Genomic DNA, 20,624 nt, shown 5'->3' with positions numbered 1-20,624 from the left:
TCATAAATTTTTGGCTAATGTTTAAGTTCATGGAAAACATATAAATTATAGTAAACAAAAAAAAAAAAAAAAAAATTCTTAATTTGTCGCCATATCCTTCCTTGCATTGCTTTAAAACTGAACATTTAAAACAAAAAAAATTTCCCGTAAAATTACTTTCAGCAGAATTTGTGATTGTGGATTTTTTTCTGTCGATTCATTGAGAACACTTTTTTCCATAAGACTACCGGCTTATTTTTGGACACATTTGATCGAACAGCTACTGTCGGCATAAAATTTCTATTAAGAAATAACAATGCAACTATCCAATTGGCTTACTGACAGACTTATAATAGTCAAATACATTTACTTTCTAATTTGTTTTTATTCGAATTTAGTTTTCCGAAAACTTATTTTGATATATATTTATATACATGTATGTGTGTGTGTATGCATGAATACGCATACATGCATATGTATGTGCATATATATATATATATGTATGTGCATATATATATAAAGCTAAATTTGGAATAAAAACAAGCTAGAAAGTAGATGTATTTGATAATTATGAGTCCGCCAGTGAACCAACAGGGACCGATGTACTTTCAAACGTTTCGAAAATTTTGTTTTGATGTTATTATTTTACAAAACATCGAAATTTCTTTTTAATCGGTATGCAAAAGTCAAAACAAAAAAAAACGTAATATAGATCACACAATAAGTAAACATCTTCAACTTATAATTTATAGCGCATGCTAATCTAAAACCTGGCACCAATACTAGGGTATATAATATTAACAACTTTTAGCCCTTTGTCTTAAGAAAAAAAAAAAAAAAGTATACATATATATATACCCAGTGAAAAAAATTTGATAAATTTTTTTGTAAGGACTGAAATAAACGTACCGCTAGCTAGCTAGCTTTTGGGAGACGCCTAGAGATGTGTAATGGTATGTTTTAATCTATTGAAATAAATAAACTGTTATGGAAAATTATGTATACCTAAGGAACATGTTGGCTCCGTCTTTTACACGACTAGACTAATGTCTTCTGTGACAGTGGCAGTGAGTGAGACATTGCAGAAGACCGAAAAGGGTTAAGTCGCAAGCGAGAACATTATTGCGACTACTTTTTTAATAAAAATGATTCAAATTTAATAGAATGATTAAAAAACCTTTGCTATTGAAAATTAAACGGCGGATTACTGTTGCTATTGCTGCTATCAGCTGAGCTAAGTGTTTCAGGCGTAGCCTCTTTAGCTTGTAAGCGGGAAATGCTCGGGTCTTTCTTCTCTTTACGCTCACGCTCATCTTTATTCTTGTCTTTATCTTTATTGTGCTTGTGCTTATGCTTGTGTTTATGCTTCTTTTTATCTTTTTTCTTCTTTTTCTAAAAATAACCAAGAGAAAAAGAAGTTTTATGTTTTTCTTTTTTTTTTTTCTTTAATTCAATGAAATAATTACTGAACTGATTTACCTTCGAAATGTTGTCCAATTTATGCTTAAAGTCATTATCAGGTTTACTTGAATCGAAACTACTATCCATGCGACCAATTGTAGATTCGGATACATCTACGATTGTTACAGAGTTCTCATCTTCTTCGTAAATTTCACTTTTGAACTTTTTCGATTCCGTTGCTGAATAAGCATCGTTGCTTGTCGATGCGTTTACCTCCAACTTACCGTCACCGTCATAGGTTTCATTCTTAACGGGTTCCTTCGTCACGGATATCTCTTCACTAGTTTCAATTTTTGCAAGGTCATCCGTTGCCTCAAAAGCTTCACTGGCCGTGCGCTTTACGTTACTACTTATATTGCTATTGTTATTATTATTGCTGTTGCCGTTTGCGGTAGGGGAAAATTTGTGCTCCCTTTCTTCTGTACAATCCGAGACGTGAGTAATTTTAACATCCACTGGCGGAGTTGGTGCAGTGGTCGTTGTATGCGTTGTAACTATTGTATGAGAAGCGGTTATCGGTGCACTTGTCCCAATACTCGACGAAATTAACGGCGTTAAAGATGAACTTGATTTTTTATTGGACGCTTCTTTCAATTCTTTATACATATTTGTCATCTCCGCCGATTGGAGGCAATGCGGACGTTTATTGCCATATAAGGCATAGTATAAATCAACCATATCGCAGCGTAATTTAGTATCATAAGCCAATTTATTGCTATAAATTTGTACCTGTACTGTAGAGTAAATCTTCTTGAAAAATATTATTGAAACTTACTTCATATTGCGCCATAATCTCTCTACCAATTCGAGACGATCCAATCGTGGACTTTTGCTTTCTTTGGTAAAGGGTGGATTATCAATTAATAACTGAGCTAAAGCATGACGAGCCGCAGGATCGGGATCTGTTTCCAATAGAGTAATTAAATGATCTAAATCCTCCCAACGTCCGTCAACCTTCACAAAATCGACCAGGCATTCCATAGCAGCTATGCGTAAATCTAAATATTGACCATATGCAGCGTAGCAACGATAGATCTTTGGCAAGGAAGGCAAATGACCGCATTTCTGTAGTTTACGTATTACTTTTAAGCAAGAGACGGAAACCATATACTTGTACGACGGCAAGTGCTTCTCGAGATTTAATAATCGAGTTACCTCTTCAAGAACAAGTCTAAGAAATTCGAAGGCATTTTTATATAAATTTCTAAAAATTTATTAGCGAATTACGACATACTTCGCGTCAGCCGACAAACTATCCGAGGTAATAGGAGTACCCCTTAGGGCTACTGATACCACGGGAGTTATTGAATTACCTAAAGCATCTACCAAAGCCGATCTATAGTAGACATCGCTGTAATGGTTCCGAGTGTTGTCATTATATTTGAAAAGGTCGAATAAGAAACGCATAATTTCCGGCGGACAAATGCCATGGGATGTGCGCAAACCTGATAAGTGCGACTGAAATAAATAATATACAATTTTTAAGGACAACGAATTACTTACCAGCCATGGCTACGGGTATAACTTTTTGCAAAAAATACAATTGGAAATTAGCAAAATTATTTTGTTTAATTATGTGTGGAGCACTAAATGAACCAAAGAATTTTCGAAAAATATTTAACATAGCAGGCGGACCACTCCATTGCGTAACCATTTGATTAGCAACCTGCATAGATATGCATTAAAAGTGATCGAAAATTGATTAATTATGTAAGATAAGATTATACCTTAGTTAAACAGTGCGCTGCTTCACATCTAACTTTATAAAAACATTGCTCGTTTTCAATTGTATCAGTTAGAGCAGATCTGGTTGCATTTGTGGGATATTTTTCTAACGCCTTAATCGCCTCAAATTGTGCTGTAACGTCACGTTCATGCCGTAACTGATATTGCCATTGAAAATCTGGTTGTTCTATATTCAAGTCACGTATTAATATCATTTCTGGATCAAGACGTATCCAAAGTACAGGTGAGTCACTTGGGGAAAAATATGTTTATTTATTTACTTATATTTTGAAATTATTTTCTTACTCCATAGCTGATAAATCCATATCCACCTCTTCGCCTGTAGATAAAGGAATTTTCTTCTTTTTATTACGTCGACTTTTCGAGTGACACGTTATATCCGACTTCACTACTGTATTTTCTATCTGCAGCGTATGCTTAAATGTTCCGTCTAATTCCTGCAGCTGGACAAATAATGGTCCATTGTATTTACGGACGCCACGCTGATTAACAAAATCTTGACGTACTTCCAATTCAATGGTGTTACGTTTGCGATTGAATACTGAAGTTAAAGAGAATTTAGCGTGACCTCCGGTCCGTACCCATTGGTCCATAAATACCGACATGTCTTTACCGGTTACTGTAAAAATAGCTTTAATAAAAATATTGGTGGATATAAGTAGATGGGACCAAAGGCCTAAACCGATTTTGGTGCCGGCTGCGTTTGTGGCCAGTGCCAATTGCTTGTTAAAAACTTGTATTAAGAGTTCTTGACCTATACGATGTTCCAGCATTCTAATAACCAAATGAGCTTTCCGTCTCATTGCTTCCACATATTTTGGCGAAACGGTATGAAGACTTTTTATAGGGAAATAATGTACAATTTCCTGTTGTTTACCGCTGGAAGCCGAAGGATTCGTACTACTTACAGGCAATGGTGCCGGCGGCTGGCTACAATCCAATATTATGCCACCATATTTCTCTTCATATTTAACTACGCGAGCCAATTCTTTTTGTACCCATTCGCGATATTCATTATTGCCGAAACATTTACGGGAAAACAAGCCACACAAATATTCGGCAATACCTTTGGCCAGCCAAGTATCGGACCATCGATAGGAAGTAATGAAGCAACCAAAGAACTGCTCAGCAATTGCTCGCGACATGAGCGTGCGGGTTATGTAGGTTTGATCTATAATAGCTATCGAATGCAGCAAATGAACCGAGGCTATACTCATAGTAGCATAAGCACTAATATCGGCATCCGCTTCATCTACAAAAACCTGTTTGTAGCAAGTGAATGGATACCGTGTGGATAATGTTTCTTCGAGGAACTCAAAGGCCTCATGTAAATAACGCACTGTGTTTTTCAACAAAGGCAATAACTGTGGCAAACAGAAATGCGTTACCTCATGCATATGAGGATCCACGTAAATCTCGAACGGTCCTACAGCCAAAGCGATATTGGGAGCACATACTGGCACCGTAAGTGAATAATGAAAAGTTTTTCGTCTCAGGTCGGGAGTCATGACTACTTCAACCAGTTCGCCGCAAGAAACAGCTGTCAAATGTTTATCGACAGTAAACTCTAATTTCCATGTGCAAGGATCTGCGAAGCTATCTACGCAGGGAAACCATAAACGCGTAGAATTCTCATAAGCATACGTGAACATATGAGCGCTGTTCGGCTGGTTATCGTCTTCAGTAGTAGGCGGTATAACAAAATGTATCCCACCTTGAGGATTTTCCAATGAAAATTCTATACATATACGTAAGCCACGACCCTCCTGTATCATATGATAACCTTCTGGTGGTATTTGTATAAACAATTCACCAGCATTAACATCGGGATCAGTTTTCTGAGCTGCCGTTAAATGATTCTTAGAGATGGTATCTAATGAGCGCCTGAATTTATGGATGGATTAGACAAAAAGCAATAAATTATATTCGCTTCAGACTAAATTAATAAGACTTCACGCATCATTAGTATCGCAATAAACACTTACGTTTTCACGTCTCCTTGCGATATATCCAAATAGGGATCAAAATATACAAATTCAGCTTCGCAAACATCGTTTAATAGTACTCGATAAATGCGACATTGCTTGGAATTTAAACGTATTATACGAACTTTTTCATTGTTTGGAACTATAGTTAATTCCACGGCGCCCTATTTATTTAAAAGTACGTATATGTAAAAATTAACTACCTTTTATAAAACATTGAAACCACTTACTATTATGCTTTTCCTTTCGAAACTAATGCCGGTTAAGCTAACAATTTGATGGGCTGTAATAAAATAAAAGCATTAAACCTTTTGCTTTATGGTAATTATTACACAAAAAAAAAAGATACTTATAATTTAAATGGACGTGGAAGCATATCCTTTTGCTGTTGTAGCGGTTGATTTTCCGGACTAGCTTCCATTTTTCACCGATTTACATTGACTTTATTATAAATTTGATGCACACTTGATGATATATAAAATGAGCGATCTATCCACATATATATTCTTTTCTCTTTTAAGAGATACAGCGTTGCAAAGTTTCATATAAACAAAGATTCTATAAAGTATTCATATAACATCTGTGTATTACTACGAATGAAGCAATGTTTACACTTTCAAACATTTAACAACTAAACCAGAAGATAAGGATACTGAAGGAGGCGGATTAAGAGTATTAGTTAGAAAATTGGAATAAAAAGCAAGAAAAAATTGTTTTAGTACTCTTTCACAGGTCTAAAATATTTTGTTTTGGTGTAACTGTAGGTAAGTAAACAATTTTATTTGGAATTAATTTATTTTCCATTTACAGCTGTTTTCATTTATAAATGCAACTCTAAAACAACTCTGCCTTTCTTATAAACATTACTAGCGAAAACTAACGCAAAACGTAATCTGTTTAGCTTCCGTGTGATTTGAGAGCGTTTTTCACAGCTATTATGCATACATAAAGCAAAAAACTTGTAACTCAAAAATGAAACCTATCTGACGTCGTACATAGTACAGAGGTAAATATACTTTTTGCCAGCTTGAATAAAGGAATCGATTCGCATTATACAGCCTTTTAGAAAAATCTCTTCGTACTGTCCTCTAATAACGCGGTTAATTCCAGATGGTGTATAACAATTATGCATTTTCCATATTTTTGTTTAAAAAAAGATATTGTAAAATTAAGCAACTCTGTACATTGGAAATTCCTTTACAAACCTTTAAAAGGGTAAAAAATGAAATATTTTAATTAATTAATTTAAATTTAAAATTTAATTTTTTAATTAAAAAATTCTAAAAAATCAGTTACAGTAAATTGTCGAAAGCACTTCGGGGATTGATACAATGTGGGTGAGGTTATAGTCCCAAGCCTGGTGAAGCATTTAATTTAATAATTGATTTGTAAGCTTTATAAATTGTATACATATATAAACATATAAATATTAAATAAACCATAATATGGTATATGCGCGTAATTTACAAAGTTATAAAATTCATAAAATTAAAAAAATAATTTTTTCGCCACGCCTGGGAAGATAGGCGTAGTTTTATTATCTTAGCCACTTTAGTGGCTGTATATAAAATTTTTGTGTCTGGCAACATTGCTTGGTCATTTAGTGGGGGAAAAAAACGAGCGCGACAAGAGTTTTTCTTTTTATCAATGTTATTTTGCGCTACGGGTGGAATTTTTATTTTATTCACAAAGGAAATATTTACGGGAACCCTTAACGCTGATGTTTTCATTTTCGTATTCAATGGATTGTGATAATTTAATAAAAGAAATCAATTTTACGCAATAATTTGAAATGTTTAAACATATAATTAACTAGTTACCTAAACAGTAAAGTAATTAAAATTCGGAATTTATAAGGAATCCTTTGTATTAAATTAAATATATATATATATATTTTATTTGTTTTAGAACTGGCACGGCAGCACGAGAGAAGACGTCATGTACTTTCCAATTGGTTGGCCTAAATCAGTGAATTTGGCATTGCCTGGTGAAAGTGAGGCCATTAAACACATCAGTTTTGATGCAGTTAAAATATTATTAGCTGCTATCGGTTCTGATTTTTTGGGTATTTGGTATGCGAATCCTTTGGTACCAATTGTTTATAGTCGACGAAACTTAGAATCTATGTTAAGTTATGGTGCTAATAAACTCATCGTTTGGAAACCTGACTCGAGACAATTAGTCATTCTAACTACAGGAGGAATGCTATTGCTGTATCAAGTTGATTTCGATAGTAATGGCGGTGGTATATTTCTCCAAGTGGATCCTCCGACAGTTAGTTTGAAAAGAGATTCGGCTGAATTGTTCATTAAAGAGAACATTCCTCAGTTGAGCCTTAAAGAACGGTGCATTGTACATTTAAGTTTTACAGTAACGGCAGTTTGCTGCATTAGCTTAACAGAGCTCTTAGTAGCAACTGACACATGCGAATTGATTCGAATACAATGGTCTGAATTGGAGGCACAGGATCTTAGTCATAATGAACCAATGGGTGAAAATATTAAATTGCGCAGCATACAGTTTTATGTAAATCAGCATTGCAATGTTAAAATGGTGCCGCCAATTGCAGCAAACGCGTACCTGTCATCTTTAGAGTATTCGCCATTTATTGGAGGTTGTGCAGCTGTATTCAGCGATAATAGAGCGGCATTTTTAATAGCTAATCATTTAAGATTTGAAACGCCTAATATGCATGGTTTCTGGATACCAGAAGTAGAAGATGCGACCGTTTGTGGCGTTAATCATAAGTTTCGTTTATTGGCATTTGGTAGGCAAAATTCCGATATTTCTGTATATTCCATAGAAGATACGACTGGTAGTTTAGAATTTGCGCATCGTTTGTCACTAAATTCATCCGTAGTGCCGGGAACATTAGGAGCTGTTAACGAGCTAAAATGGAGTCCAGACGGTTGTGTTGTGGTTGCTAGTTGGGAGAATGGCGGTATAGCTTTGTGGAGTACCTTTGGCGCACTACTGATGTCGTCACTAAGTTGGGATTTTGGGGTGCACGTCGATTTGGCGCATAATAACCCATTGAAGGTCAACAAATTGGAATGGTCCACGGAGGGTTATCAATTATTCATGACTTGCAGGCAAAAGGAAAGGGGCGATAGATCGATGGATGCACCATTTTCCAATGTTCTGCAACTCAGTTTTGTTAAAAGCTGTTTGACTATGAATCCATGTATGACTTCTCATCCGCACGTTCTCTTACAAGGTCCGATTTAAAAGCGATTTGTTTTATATAATATTAGAAAATATTTTTTTTCTTTAGGTGATGACACTTTATACTTGAATCAAGGCGACAACTTGGAGAAAATCTATTTCGGTGGCAAATTCGTTTTCCCAAACGATCAAACAGGAGCAACTAGCTTATTGACAGACATGGAATCAGGGGATTGTATCGAGGTGAAAAATTCTGTGGATATATCCAGTGTTTTGGCAGAAAGCAAATACTGGACGGTATTACAGTTACCGCAGACATATGCCGCCACCAATTGGCCAATTCGTTACTCCGCTATAGATGCTGAAGGTCTTCATTTAGCCGTGGCCGGTAGAACAGGCTTAGCCCATTATTCTATGCTTACGAAAAAGTGGAAACTTTTTGGAAATGAATCGCAAGAGAAAGACTTTGTAGTATCCGGTGGTGTGCTGTGGTGGAAGGGTTTCATTGTTACGGGTTGTTACTCTTTGCTTGATCGCACCGATGAAATTCGTTGTTATCCGGAAGAGTGCAAATTAGATAATCAATTCGGTAATAGAATACAAGTGAGGGCACCTGTCATTTCATTGAATATGTTTCGTGATCAACTGATTGCTTTAACTGCTGACGGCATTGTTAGTCTCTTTATGATGCGTAGACGCGACGCCTATACTCTGAATGCCGTCTGTGCTTATGAAGTGGATGTGAAAAGCATTTGCATACATCCAGCTTGTATCGTGTCGCTTACCGTTACCAATTTGCGCAGTGACTTTATTGCGAAAACTTCAACCTCTGGAGTAGGGAGCAACGAGTCTACCCTTGTCACTACACCTGCTGAAACGATCATTGTGAACGTATGCGGCCGGATTTTAATGATACAACGCGATAACAGCAATGCTGTTGTTAACTCTCTCATGGCTTCTTGCCTAGCATCGTGTGTCGAATGTTTCTGGCTTTCGAATTCTACTCAAGAAAGCAGTCCGATGCGGGATTGCCTGTGGTTGTTTTCAGGTGTCCACGGCATGCGCGTTTGGTTACCAATTTTACCACCAGTTAATGAGCAAATACGTGACGCGTCCCATCGTTTGCACACATTTATGTCGAAAAGAATTATGCTGTCTTTCCCATTAAAATTATATCCCTTGGCTATACTCTTTGATAATGTAATTGCGCTGGGCGTGGAAAATGAAACAATACTATATACGAATGAGACGAACTCGCATTTTTCTCTTCCGTTTTCGCAGCTGGAGCGTAAATCTCAAGTATATTTGCATAAAATCTTACGTCAGCTTATCAAACGCAATTTAGGTTACAGCGCCTGGGAAATCGCTCAATCATGTCGATTTCTACCGTATTTTCCTCATTCGCTGGAGCTGCTGTTACATGAGGTACTAGAGGAAGAGGCCACCAGTAAAGAGCCCATACCGGATGCGCTATTACCGAGCGTTCTCGATTTCATACGCGAGTTTCCTGTCTACTTGCAAACAATAGTTCAGTGCGCGCGTAAAACCGAAATTGCGCTGTGGCCGCATCTATTCTCGATCGCAGGCAAGCCTAAAGACCTGTTTCAGCATTGCTTAGAGTCCGAGGAATTGGCAACGGCCGCTAGTTACCTGATAATTCTGCAAAATCTTGAACCCTCGGTTATTAGCAAGCAATATGCGACGCTATTGCTGGAAGTGGCTTTGCTCCACCGCAAATGGGACTTAGCTAAAGATTTAATACGCTTTTTGAAGGCAATCGATCCCAATGAAATTGATTCGCCGCGTTCTTCGATGGTTGTTAACGTAAAAATAGCTCCGCCCCCTCAATCGCAAACGCAGGCAAATCAAAATCCTGACGCATTTAATCTGGTATTGGGACCGATTGCACGAGAGCGAAGCTTTTCCACCACGGGTTTGGCGAATGTTAACAAAGAGAAAAAAGAAAAAATAATGACGACCAATGAAACAGTGACTGTCTCCACACCCCTTAACGGTACTGTGAGCGGTGCTTTTGTGGTACGCAGAAAATCTGAACGAAGTAACACTATACGAGAGCGCCGCGAAATATTTTGTATCGAGACGATTTTGCATCGTCATGCGCGCAAATTACTGCGAAATTACAGACTTATTGATTTAGGCCATATGAGCGCATTTTTGGACTTTCATTTAGTTACTTGGCTGTCACAGGAATCAGATAAAGCTGCCTGTTTGGAAGACTATGTTACGGCATTGATATCGTTGCATGAGGAATTGAATTTGCCCCCACCTGCGATGTCTATACCTCCTATTGAGGAATGCGATACGGATTACACGCAATGGCAGTTGAAAGCTCATTCATCGAGTCAAACCTCTGAGTCAGGATATTTTAGTTTGGCCTTAATGGATACACCGACAAGCACCAATAACGGTAATATAGCCCAAATTCCGTCCATTAAGGAGAACGAGGTTCTCCAATGTACTGCAAGCGTCCCCTTTACAGCTCAGCCCGGTCACGCATCGGAATTTGTGAAATCGTCACGTTCTAATTCTCAAATATCTCTGGATAATACACCCTATCGAAGGTATCATTCTTTACACGGCGACATGTCTTCATCTTCCCTTTCATTGGGTATGCAATACGTTGAAGGACGTCAAAAGATATTACCTGAGAAGTTAGCGATAAAAATCCGTTATCTGCTGCAATTATTCATTGAGGCTAATTGCATTGATTTCGCCTTGGTCCTTTCTATTTTATTACAAGATGCAGCCTCCATTGGACGAATAATAAATGTGGTAATACGTTCCGAGTCCTTGGCCGCCTGTGGACGTATACAAAATTCATTGAAACGAGTGACACAATGGGCATTCGATCACGAGTGCATGTATGGTGCATTTATGGTATCGTTGCAACCACACATATATTTGTTGGACCAATATATGCAATCATCCGTTATTATAACTGGAGGTCAAGCTAATCTGAACAATAATCGAAGCGTTGACAATGGGGATATAAATAATTCTCGTAATGTCCCTGGCTTAGCAGATCATCATCACCAGATTGATGGCTTGAATAATTTATTGTCAAATAATCATTCTAATCACAATGCAGACCGCAGCTGGTCATATGATAATTATTCCATGGATAAGAACAAATACAACATAACACGTCAATTGAGTATGGATACCAATCAAAATTCTTCCACACCGCATCAAACGCAAGTTAAACGGTCCACTTCCCTCGAGCAGATCGGACGGAGCGGTTGCACTGTTATGTAAATTCTGTTCAATGTTAAAATTTTACAATCAACCAAATTCTTCAATCAACAAGCCGTAAGACGAAAATATCTAGTAATTTGAAATTCTATTTTGTTAAAATTTATTTTATTATTCTTAGCGTATCTTAATATAATTTTATTTTGCCCTATTCCCCTATTTTTCGTATTTATGTGTTCGTTAAACGGCTAAAGTTGTTATTGCAGTACGTATATATACATGTACATTCTAATTATATATTTAATATGTATAAATATATGTATATATATATATATATATATATTTATATAAAGGATACAACGATTTTAAATGAAAGTTTAGAAAAATATTTTTAGAATAATTCCCGTAATTCAACCTGATTGCATGCATACATACACTGATTTTAACCATAATCCCTTTGTCTCCCTTTGTCTATTATATATATAGAATATTTTAGTTAGTTATATTGTACAACTCACCCAAATGATGTATAAGAGCGCGTATACAATAAAGAAAATTACAGTAAAAAAAGAGTTTAAATAAATCAATTCAACATGTAAGGACAGGCGACAAAGTAAATCTAAAGAAAATCTCAATGTAATAAAGTTGGGCATTTAACTCTGAGAAAGAATTATAAAATATTTCTGTTGACCACTTTGTCAACTGGCCAATCTCTCAGTCATTTTAAAACCGTGAATTCATAAATCTATTCATATTCATTCTATACAATCAACTCAATGTAAAAATCGAAATTACGAATAATAAAGAAAAGTAAAAAATGATGTTGGAAATTCCGTTGATAAAAGTTATCATCGACCGTTTAGGTTTATATATTATTGAAATATTGATTATATTTATCTAATAAATTTTAAATCTTGAACTTTGACGGATCTTTTTCTACTCTTGTAAGCAATTTGCTACCCCATTCCCCATTGTAACAGTTAACCTATTCCTATCCCGTCTACAAATTAATTGCATCTAATTAGACGCTTACGGACACCAATGGTAGGTGCTATCGAATGTTGCCGCCTGAGTGGCCGAGTAGGCAAGAGTATCGACTTTTAACTCAATGTCGTGCATTCAAATCTCAAGTGCAGTAGACATTTTTTTGATGCTAGCGCTTTAAGAGAAAAGAATTTATTCTTTGGCAAAATTTATAAGATCAAATTAAAATAAACAAAGCCCTCGCTAAATTCCCTGTTAAAAGGTAAAGCACAGAATCGCTTATAATAAATAAAAAAATTGCCAAAATGGTTGAATGCCCAACTAACAACTTAAATGGCCAGATCGTTTAATTTGCAAAGCCGCCAGCTTTTTAACTGGAAGAATCCGTTAAGACAACTTTTTTAAATGGAATAATCTATTAAATCTATTAAATAATGCAAATTACCATCGGCATTACAGCATCGCCCGTAGACAATAAATTCAAATTTTTATGCATTTATTTGCTATAGTTTCCCGTCTGCTTTACGCAATTTCTTTGAACTATAATTTTATGATGATTATCACTATGAGTATTCTACGATATCTCTCTCTATCTCTCTGTGTTTAAGTGACGCTAAGATATCATTAAAACATGTAATTCCTTTTTCTTTATCTCGTTATAGTTCAACTTGAGCTCAGCATATCTTTGTTTACATGAGTGTTCAGTTCGTGCGATGCAATTCTGAAAGCTAATGTTCAAGTCATCAAGTAGCAACGAATAGTTGCGAAGTTTATCTTTATTTCGAGTTTTATTTTAAATTTTTACATGCTATACCTATGAACTGAGTTTTCATTATACACTAGTTTTTTTTTTTTTTTTTTTTTTTAATAATAATGAAATGCTTTTGTTTTATAAATATCTAAAACGGATTTCATTATTACTTTTTCTACACGGTCTTTTTTGGCAAAATAGATTTTAGAGTTTTCCCACCTTGCACGATTTTCCAAAGTCACGGAACATGTCCTCACTTTTATTATACGTGGCATGCATTTTTTTTATACGACTTTTTTGCACGGTTTTATAAAGAACGTATCTATCGTGTAAAAAACAAAATGTTATAGGAATAGGGTAACTTAACATGCTTTGCTCTTTGTGTTTTTACAATAAAAACATAAGCTGGAACTGGCTGAAGGCAGCAATAGGCCTTAGAAATTTTCATGAAAACTTGAAGAGCAGAAGAAATAATGATTTAGAAAATGAAGTATGAATAAAACCTTATGAAGAACCGCTTGGTTTGTTCGAGATTTCTGTGAATGTTTGTATGTCATCCTATTTTAACCTAGCAAGAAGGATTCTTATGCTACAAAAACAATTCAATGCGTATAATATTCAATTTCTTTGGTTCTCAGTCTTCATCTGCTCGTATAAACGTTCGGAAAGAAAAGAAACTTAATCCTGTCTATCGAATAATATCAACATACCCTGGCTTTTATTATAAAATCATTTCTTAGCTTGCCGTAACTAGTACTTCAAGCAGACATATTATTACTCTTCAGTTAATATATGCTGTACAGCCCTGTAACGAATGTTACCAATAGTGCCAGACAATCCCTATTAAAATCAAAAATTTATTTGTTGTATGCATTGCAAATGTTCCATTCCGTTATTCCACATACTGTGGTTTGTGGGCAAACTCTTCCCGGGTTTATGTTTAAGATTGAAAAATCAAAATCCATATATTTCATGTGCACAAAAAATTTGTTATAATTTCAATTATTGTTTATTTCTTAAGCTTTAGGTGTCTGCGATTAACCGATTAATTAACAATAATTAACAATGATATATGCAAAAATTAAATATAAACTTGTTAAGCTGCAAAAAATAACATGTAAAAAGACGCGCTTACATGGTTTACGAGCGCAAGTACAAATAAAGCAATTTATGTAAATATCTATAGAGAAATAAAAATAGGACAAGTAAAATAACAAAGGATCTAAAAAATTACAAATAAGAAACTATTTCAAATCATACATTATGAAAAAGTTTTGAAATAATAAATAAATAACGCGTCTTCATTTTGTCTTCTTTCTTCTTTTTGTGTTTGTTTTTATTTATCTGTTTCATAAAAACCTTTAGAGATGCCAAGAACTTGCAAACCAGCTTTGCGTGAAAGTTTCTATTCGTGTATATTCCTTGCGTTCAACTTAAATTTTCAAGCCTGAGATTTGAGCAAAGATGTCATGTAAGTGGGAAGAACTTAAAGTTCAAGATTTACAAATTGAAATTTGAGGGCAAGATAAAAGAAATTAAAAAAACCGAATTTTTTAATACTTCTCCTTAGTTTTTACTGACATATTGTTCAACTTTTATGTACTTTTTAATTTACTATATCTTACTGATTATATTATTAATTTTTTAACTACGGAAATTAACAAGTTCTTTCTGTCTTTGCGTACAGTTTGCAATATGTTCGTAGATTTTGATATGTTCATCAAATGTCGATTACATGAAGCCAAAAATAGTTAAAAAAGTAAAAGAAGTAAGTTTAGGTTTGAATAGTAATAGATTTTGCCTTCACTTATTATTTATTTGTTTTTTTTTTTTTTTTATTTTTCCTTGATTTACTTTAGGCAGGCAACTGCTTTATTTTTAAAATTACGATTAGTTTGCTTATGCGTTTCACAGATAAAAACATTCAAATTATAATTTTTTAGTTTGGAAACAGAATTGTTTCTAGTAATATCTTTTATGGTAAGAACGATCAGTAAATTGCTTTCTGTTTAATGGTACTATAATTTAAGAATTTAAAAAATTACATAAACACTTAGCAATTCAAACAAGCGTCTCAATTAAGCGGTGTGCGTTTCAACCCTTAGATAAAAGCGCTAAAAGTAAATCATACGCTTATTGGCATAAAGAGCTGTATTAGGTTCGGAAAAATGCGGCACAGTAAAGTGAAGTTACCACATAGCTGAAAATTAGTTTTCGATTTCATGGTTAGCCATTTAGTAAAAGCAGCTGAAAACGAGAGCAATAGTGAAAATGTTCATAATTAGCACGTTTCGTTCCGGTTTGTTATTTTCATTTATTACAATTTGTTTATCTTGTAACGGATACTTATCAAATGTCAAAAAGAAAGAAAAAAAACGATACAACGCTGGGTATTGCTGAGAATTATGAAAAAATATATCTGAGGTTAGTTGTAAAAAATTCGATATTTATTATCTTCTAGAAGGCGTGGTGTTTGGTAGTCAATTGCATGACATTGATTAAAATATATATCTCCAACAGCTTCGAAGAATTTATATTTTTTTGTTGGATTTTTTGTAATCTGGACTAAGGTGTTTGGCGATCGAAAAGCACATTTTCTTGCAAACTTTTTTGATCGAGTTTTCAAGAACAAAATGTTGAAAGCGGATAAAATCAAACATAAACCTGAGGATGAAAATGCACCTTTTGGCGCTTTGAACTCTAAACAAAATATTACTGGGGAACGCAGCAAATTTGCTGATTTACAGAATCTCAGTCTTAAGCCATCCTTTAAGAAAAATTTTCCAGATAATGTTTCTGGGGAAATAAACGTTCCCTGCAGCAAATCAAACACAATCAGCGAAAATGCTAATGTAATCAGCAAAGCAATTGATGGAATATCTTCGACGAGTGCAGTTATTCAGGATAGGGTAAATCCTACTTCAATTCTTTTTCGGAAGGCGACGAACATTGCCGCAAAAACTGAAAACGAACAATTGTCCGGTAATAGAAATGAAGCTTTGAAAGAACATATTCTTGCTAGAAAGCGGGCTTCATCTGTATTTGAAGAAGGAAGCGGCGAACAGCCCAAGTTAAAACGTGAATGCACTAATTTAGCTCGTAATGCCACGAATAAATTGAAGCAAGGATTAGGAGATGAAGCTCTTAAGAAATCGAATTTGGTAAATCAAATTTCGAGTATGACAATTAAATCCGAAGATCAACAAACGGTCCAGCGGGATTCGTACTCGTCGAAATTGCTCAGTATTGTTACAGACATTGATAAAAATGATGAAGACTCACTTTTGGTTTCCGGCTATACCAATGACATTTACGAACATCTTTATAATTTGGAAAGTGAACAACCGATACATAAAAACTATCTAGGAAACCAACTTGTGATCAAGGCCCATATGCGCCCAATATTAATTGACTGGATTTATGAGGTTCATGTTAACTTTAAATTGGTTACTGAAACATTTCAACTAGCTGTAGCCATTATTGACCAATTTTTGCAAATAGTTTATGATTTGCCACGTTCAAAATTGCAATTAGTGGGGGCGACTGCTTTGTTTATAGCTTCCAAATATGAAGAAGTTCATCCACCGGCATTATATGATTTTGTTTACATTACTGACGGTACGTACACTACTCAACAAATACGTCAAATGGAGTTGAAAATATTAAAAACTTTAAAGTGTAATCTATCCCGACCTCTGCCAATACACTTTTTACAACGCTTTTCAAAAGCAGCCGATGCAGATTCCACTCATCGTGCAATGTCCAAGTATTTCGTGGAATTGGCCATGATTGAAACCGATATGGCTCACCACAAACCTTCAGAAATTGCTGCCGCTGCTGTCTACTTGTCTTCAAATATTTTAAAGCGGGACAATTATGCCTTGCCAACTGGCTTTATCGATAGCTGTTGGACATCTACTTTACAATGGTATACTAAATACCAAATTGAGCACATTAAGCCCATAGCAAGACGACTTGCAGTCATTGCGCGTAATGCGCCAATCGCCGAACTAAAGACTGTCTATAACAATTACAAGTCGCCGGACAATTTCAACGTCTCTATGTTAACACAAAAGTATCACGCATTAATTGACTCAATAATAGAAATGGAGAGTGGTGAAATGGAAGTGGAGAGGGAGGCTGAAAACTAATAATAAAAACAACGATTGTCTTTTGGATTTAATGTTTTAAGTAAGTAAACTAACTTTAACTTTTTATTTTGTTAAGCAGAACATGTGAAGAAAGGATTTTGCGCTTCTGATTCTTAGATATCTACATACAATTTTCATAAGGCCTACAGCTATTTTGTTTCGTTTGAGGTTATGTCATAAGATTCATTCGAGATGACGTTTTCATCTCCGGTTTTTCATGAATAACCCATACACCCACCACTCTCCGCTATTTGTCAATGTTACACATTGTGTGTGTGTGTTCTTATTTTAATTTGCTGAATTGTTGGTAACCTAATTTCTTTCTTCAGTTCTTTAACATTGCTTTTAATATGTCCAAAACAAAACGTTTCTGGAGCTCCGCACCATTCCAGCGGTTATCGACTCATTTACTTTATAAGAAGACTTAGATCAACTTTTGGATTCATTGTTCCATTAAAAAGAGTAGCACAAAAAATATTAGGGAACTGTTGAACTGGTAGCGCCGCCCTTGAAGGGGTATTTGTGTTGAGAAGTAAGTTCATGGTAAACCTTTAAACAATGTATTAAGAAAGCCTGTCCAATAACAACAAGATACAAATGCATAATTATATATTTATATATATTAGAAAGAATTATTGACCTGATAGCGTCATCCTTGAAGGAGTCTTGAGAAACAAGTCCATCGGAAACTTTTAAGCAATATACTAAGAGTTTCAGTTAAAACCTGTCCAATAACAATAACATACAAATGCATAATTGTATATTTAAATATATATACATATATTGATGGATATCTAAGTTTCGGAATCTTTATTTCTTTGCAGATTTTTAATTTAGTTTATGTGTTTTGTGTAAGGGGGCGTCTCTTTACCGTCTTACCAGTTAAACAAGCGAAGATCAATGCGATAATTCTCGGCGGGGGTCGCTTTAGGAAACTAAACTATGGCGCTTCCGAGATACTTGTGGAGCGATTAAAAGCTGATTGCCTTTTTAACTACAATCCGTCTCTTTATTCGTTTATTTATTTATTTTTTTTGTTTTGTGTATTTTGTCAGAGAAGTTTTGCTTATCCATTTAACTTTATAATTACATTTAGTGTTTATATCGATATTCATATTTTTATACTTTTCTTTTGATATATTTTCCAAGCTATTGTCTGTCCTATTTTATGATAAATTTTCTTTTATCGATTCGGTTTTGTAATGTTTAATTTTTCCATCTTATTCATTAATTGCATGTAAGCTCTTTTTTCATTTTATTTATTTATTTTTTTTTTTTTTATATATATTTTTTATCTATTTTCAATAACAAAAATTGCTTTAAAGATATTTGCGTGCTGTTTTTAATATATATTTCATTAATTTAAATATAGTGTAAGATAGGAAGGGATACGGACAAGCTATATTTTTCATTCTTATTATTATTATTACAATTTTTTTTTTTTTTTCATGTAGTCATCGTTAGCTTGTTATACCAAGTTTATAATGATAATATCATATATTTCATCATTTGTTCGTATAAAGCTATGGATACATGAATAATATATATTTTATTAGCAGAAAAAAGTTTAAAAAATCTGAAAAAGTTTGTGTAAAAAAAAAAAAAAATTCAAACAATTTTTCATTTACTTTGGAATAAAATAATTTTTTGAAGTAATAGAAGTAAGAAAATTTATAAAATCATATATATATATATATATATATATATGTATATATGTATATGCAATTTTTATAATATTTTTAAGATATTTATTTTTTAGTTTTGATTGCTTTCCTTGTCTTAAATTAATTAATTAAGAGAAGAAAAATTATTTGTGCTTGATTTACTTGGAAAGTGTTCTAGGAAAGCAATAGAAAGATCGAATGCTATATTTTAAAATGAATTAAATTTTTTGCATTTGCTTTCTCTTTACTCTTTCTTTTTCAATAGTCTTTTAAAATAAATTTTTCTGCTTATTCTCAACAATGACAGAATGTGTGTTATTTATGTAACTACAGATGTACATAGCATAAGCTGAACACTAGTTAATATATAAAAATGAAATGTATATACATATATATATATATATACATATATATTTTGTTTTGAATCTAGAACTACCGGCGTTTGGCATATACGTGTTTCTACTGAATGGCATCAGTGTGATGGACCCTTTTTTTGTTTGTACGAAGCTGAAATTTGACAGAAAGGTTACTTAATCGATTAAAAATCGTTAGTTGAGAAATGCTTGTGATATTTTTGCCTGCACGCCGACAATAGATTATAAACTGGGAGAATCTCGAAAAAAATATCGACATTTTTTCCATATTTTCATCTATAACCTTTGATCTCGTAATTATATTTCGGAAAATCCATTCTTTACACCACTTGCATGTTCGGTGCACAGATGGTTGCTATCGATTTATTGGTACAATTAATGATGAAATTTTTATCCTAACGGGGAGTTGAAATCCCAGAATGATATATTAAAATTTAATTAGCAAATTAAATTTTAATATAAACGGTAGCCGCTGTTAATAACATAGGTTGTTAAATGTCTTGTCGATATGTGCGCTAATAAAATGTGAAAATTAATTTTAGTGCATTAGTAGTTAAGCATAGCGCCAAGAGTTGAGGCTTTGAGAAATTTGTATTGGTGGTGGTATTTTTCTACCTCAGATGCGCCAGGCCCACGTTATCAGAAAATTTGTTGCAGAGAATGTGGCCTATTTGCCGCTGCCTATTTCGCCGAATAAAACTCCCGCAATTTCAGCTTTCGTTATGTCCCCGTACGCATTAAGCTTTCTCGTTGAGGTGAGATCGCCTCTCTACGCTAATCTTTCTCTCTCTCTCTCAAAGTGCAACTGATGGTGAGTGCGGGGGTAAAGATCAGAGGCATCATCGCTCGAGGAGCCTCTCCGCCGGGGAAAAACGCGCAAGCATCATTATCGGAGCAGAGTTGTCTAGCTAACTGTAGTCGACGGTGGGTCAGGGAGGAAAATCGCAAGCGTCGCTATCGAAGCAGACTTTCCTAGCTACGTGCAGTCGACGGGGAGTCAGGGAAGAAAACGCGCAAGCATCACTGCCGGAGCAGAATTTCATAGCTAAGGGCAGCCGACGGTGAGTCTGAGAAGAAACCGCGCAAGCCTTTCCGTTATTAGAGCAGAAAAATATACTTAATCTTGCTTTGTTCAGTTAACGACGAATGTT

The 20,624-nt window shown here is 34.7% G+C and overlaps 3 protein-coding genes across 3 annotated transcripts; 2 read left to right on the top strand and 1 right to left on the bottom strand.

The window, feature by feature from the left end:
• Nucleotides 1-502: 502 nt before the first annotated feature.
• Nucleotides 503-5,473, bottom strand: LOC119632227 (transcription initiation factor TFIID subunit 2; the record flags this gene model as incomplete). Its single annotated transcript, XM_038025034.1, has 9 exons — nucleotides 503-1,371; nucleotides 1,459-2,155; nucleotides 2,216-2,611; nucleotides 2,675-2,885; nucleotides 2,944-3,106; nucleotides 3,168-3,417; nucleotides 3,472-5,070; nucleotides 5,172-5,335; nucleotides 5,402-5,473. Coding segments are annotated over 9 exons (3,762 nt in total), but the record flags the coding sequence as incomplete, so codon positions are not given.
• A 1,433-nt stretch (nucleotides 5,474-6,906) lies between these two features.
• Nucleotides 6,907-11,885, top strand: LOC119631640 (guanine nucleotide exchange factor subunit Rich). Its single transcript, XM_038024028.1, has 3 exons — nucleotides 6,907-7,003; nucleotides 7,080-8,388; nucleotides 8,446-11,885. The coding sequence occupies exons 2-3, from the start codon at nucleotides 7,110-7,112 to the stop codon at nucleotides 11,610-11,612; spliced, it is 4,446 nt and encodes a 1,481-aa protein (XP_037879956.1). The 5' UTR covers nucleotides 6,907-7,003; nucleotides 7,080-7,109; the 3' UTR covers nucleotides 11,613-11,885.
• A 2,833-nt stretch (nucleotides 11,886-14,718) lies between these two features.
• Nucleotides 14,719-19,042, top strand: LOC119631805 (G2/mitotic-specific cyclin-B-like). Its single transcript, XM_038024319.1, has 3 exons — nucleotides 14,719-14,755; nucleotides 15,746-17,475; nucleotides 18,260-19,042. The coding sequence occupies exon 2, from the start codon at nucleotides 15,918-15,920 to the stop codon at nucleotides 17,433-17,435; it is 1,518 nt and encodes a 505-aa protein (XP_037880247.1). The 5' UTR covers nucleotides 14,719-14,755; nucleotides 15,746-15,917; the 3' UTR covers nucleotides 17,436-17,475; nucleotides 18,260-19,042.
• The last annotated feature ends 1,582 nt before the right edge of the window (nucleotides 19,043-20,624 follow it).

The sequence above is a fragment of the Glossina fuscipes genome, unplaced genomic scaffold, assembly GCF_014805625.2.
Source record: "Glossina fuscipes isolate IAEA_lab_2018 unplaced genomic scaffold, Yale_Gfus_2 1, whole genome shotgun sequence".
Classification (NCBI taxonomy): domain Eukaryota; kingdom Metazoa; phylum Arthropoda; class Insecta; order Diptera; family Glossinidae; genus Glossina; species Glossina fuscipes.
The sequence above is the reverse complement of the archived record's forward strand: the minus strand, read 5'-3'. Positions and strand labels throughout refer to the sequence as shown.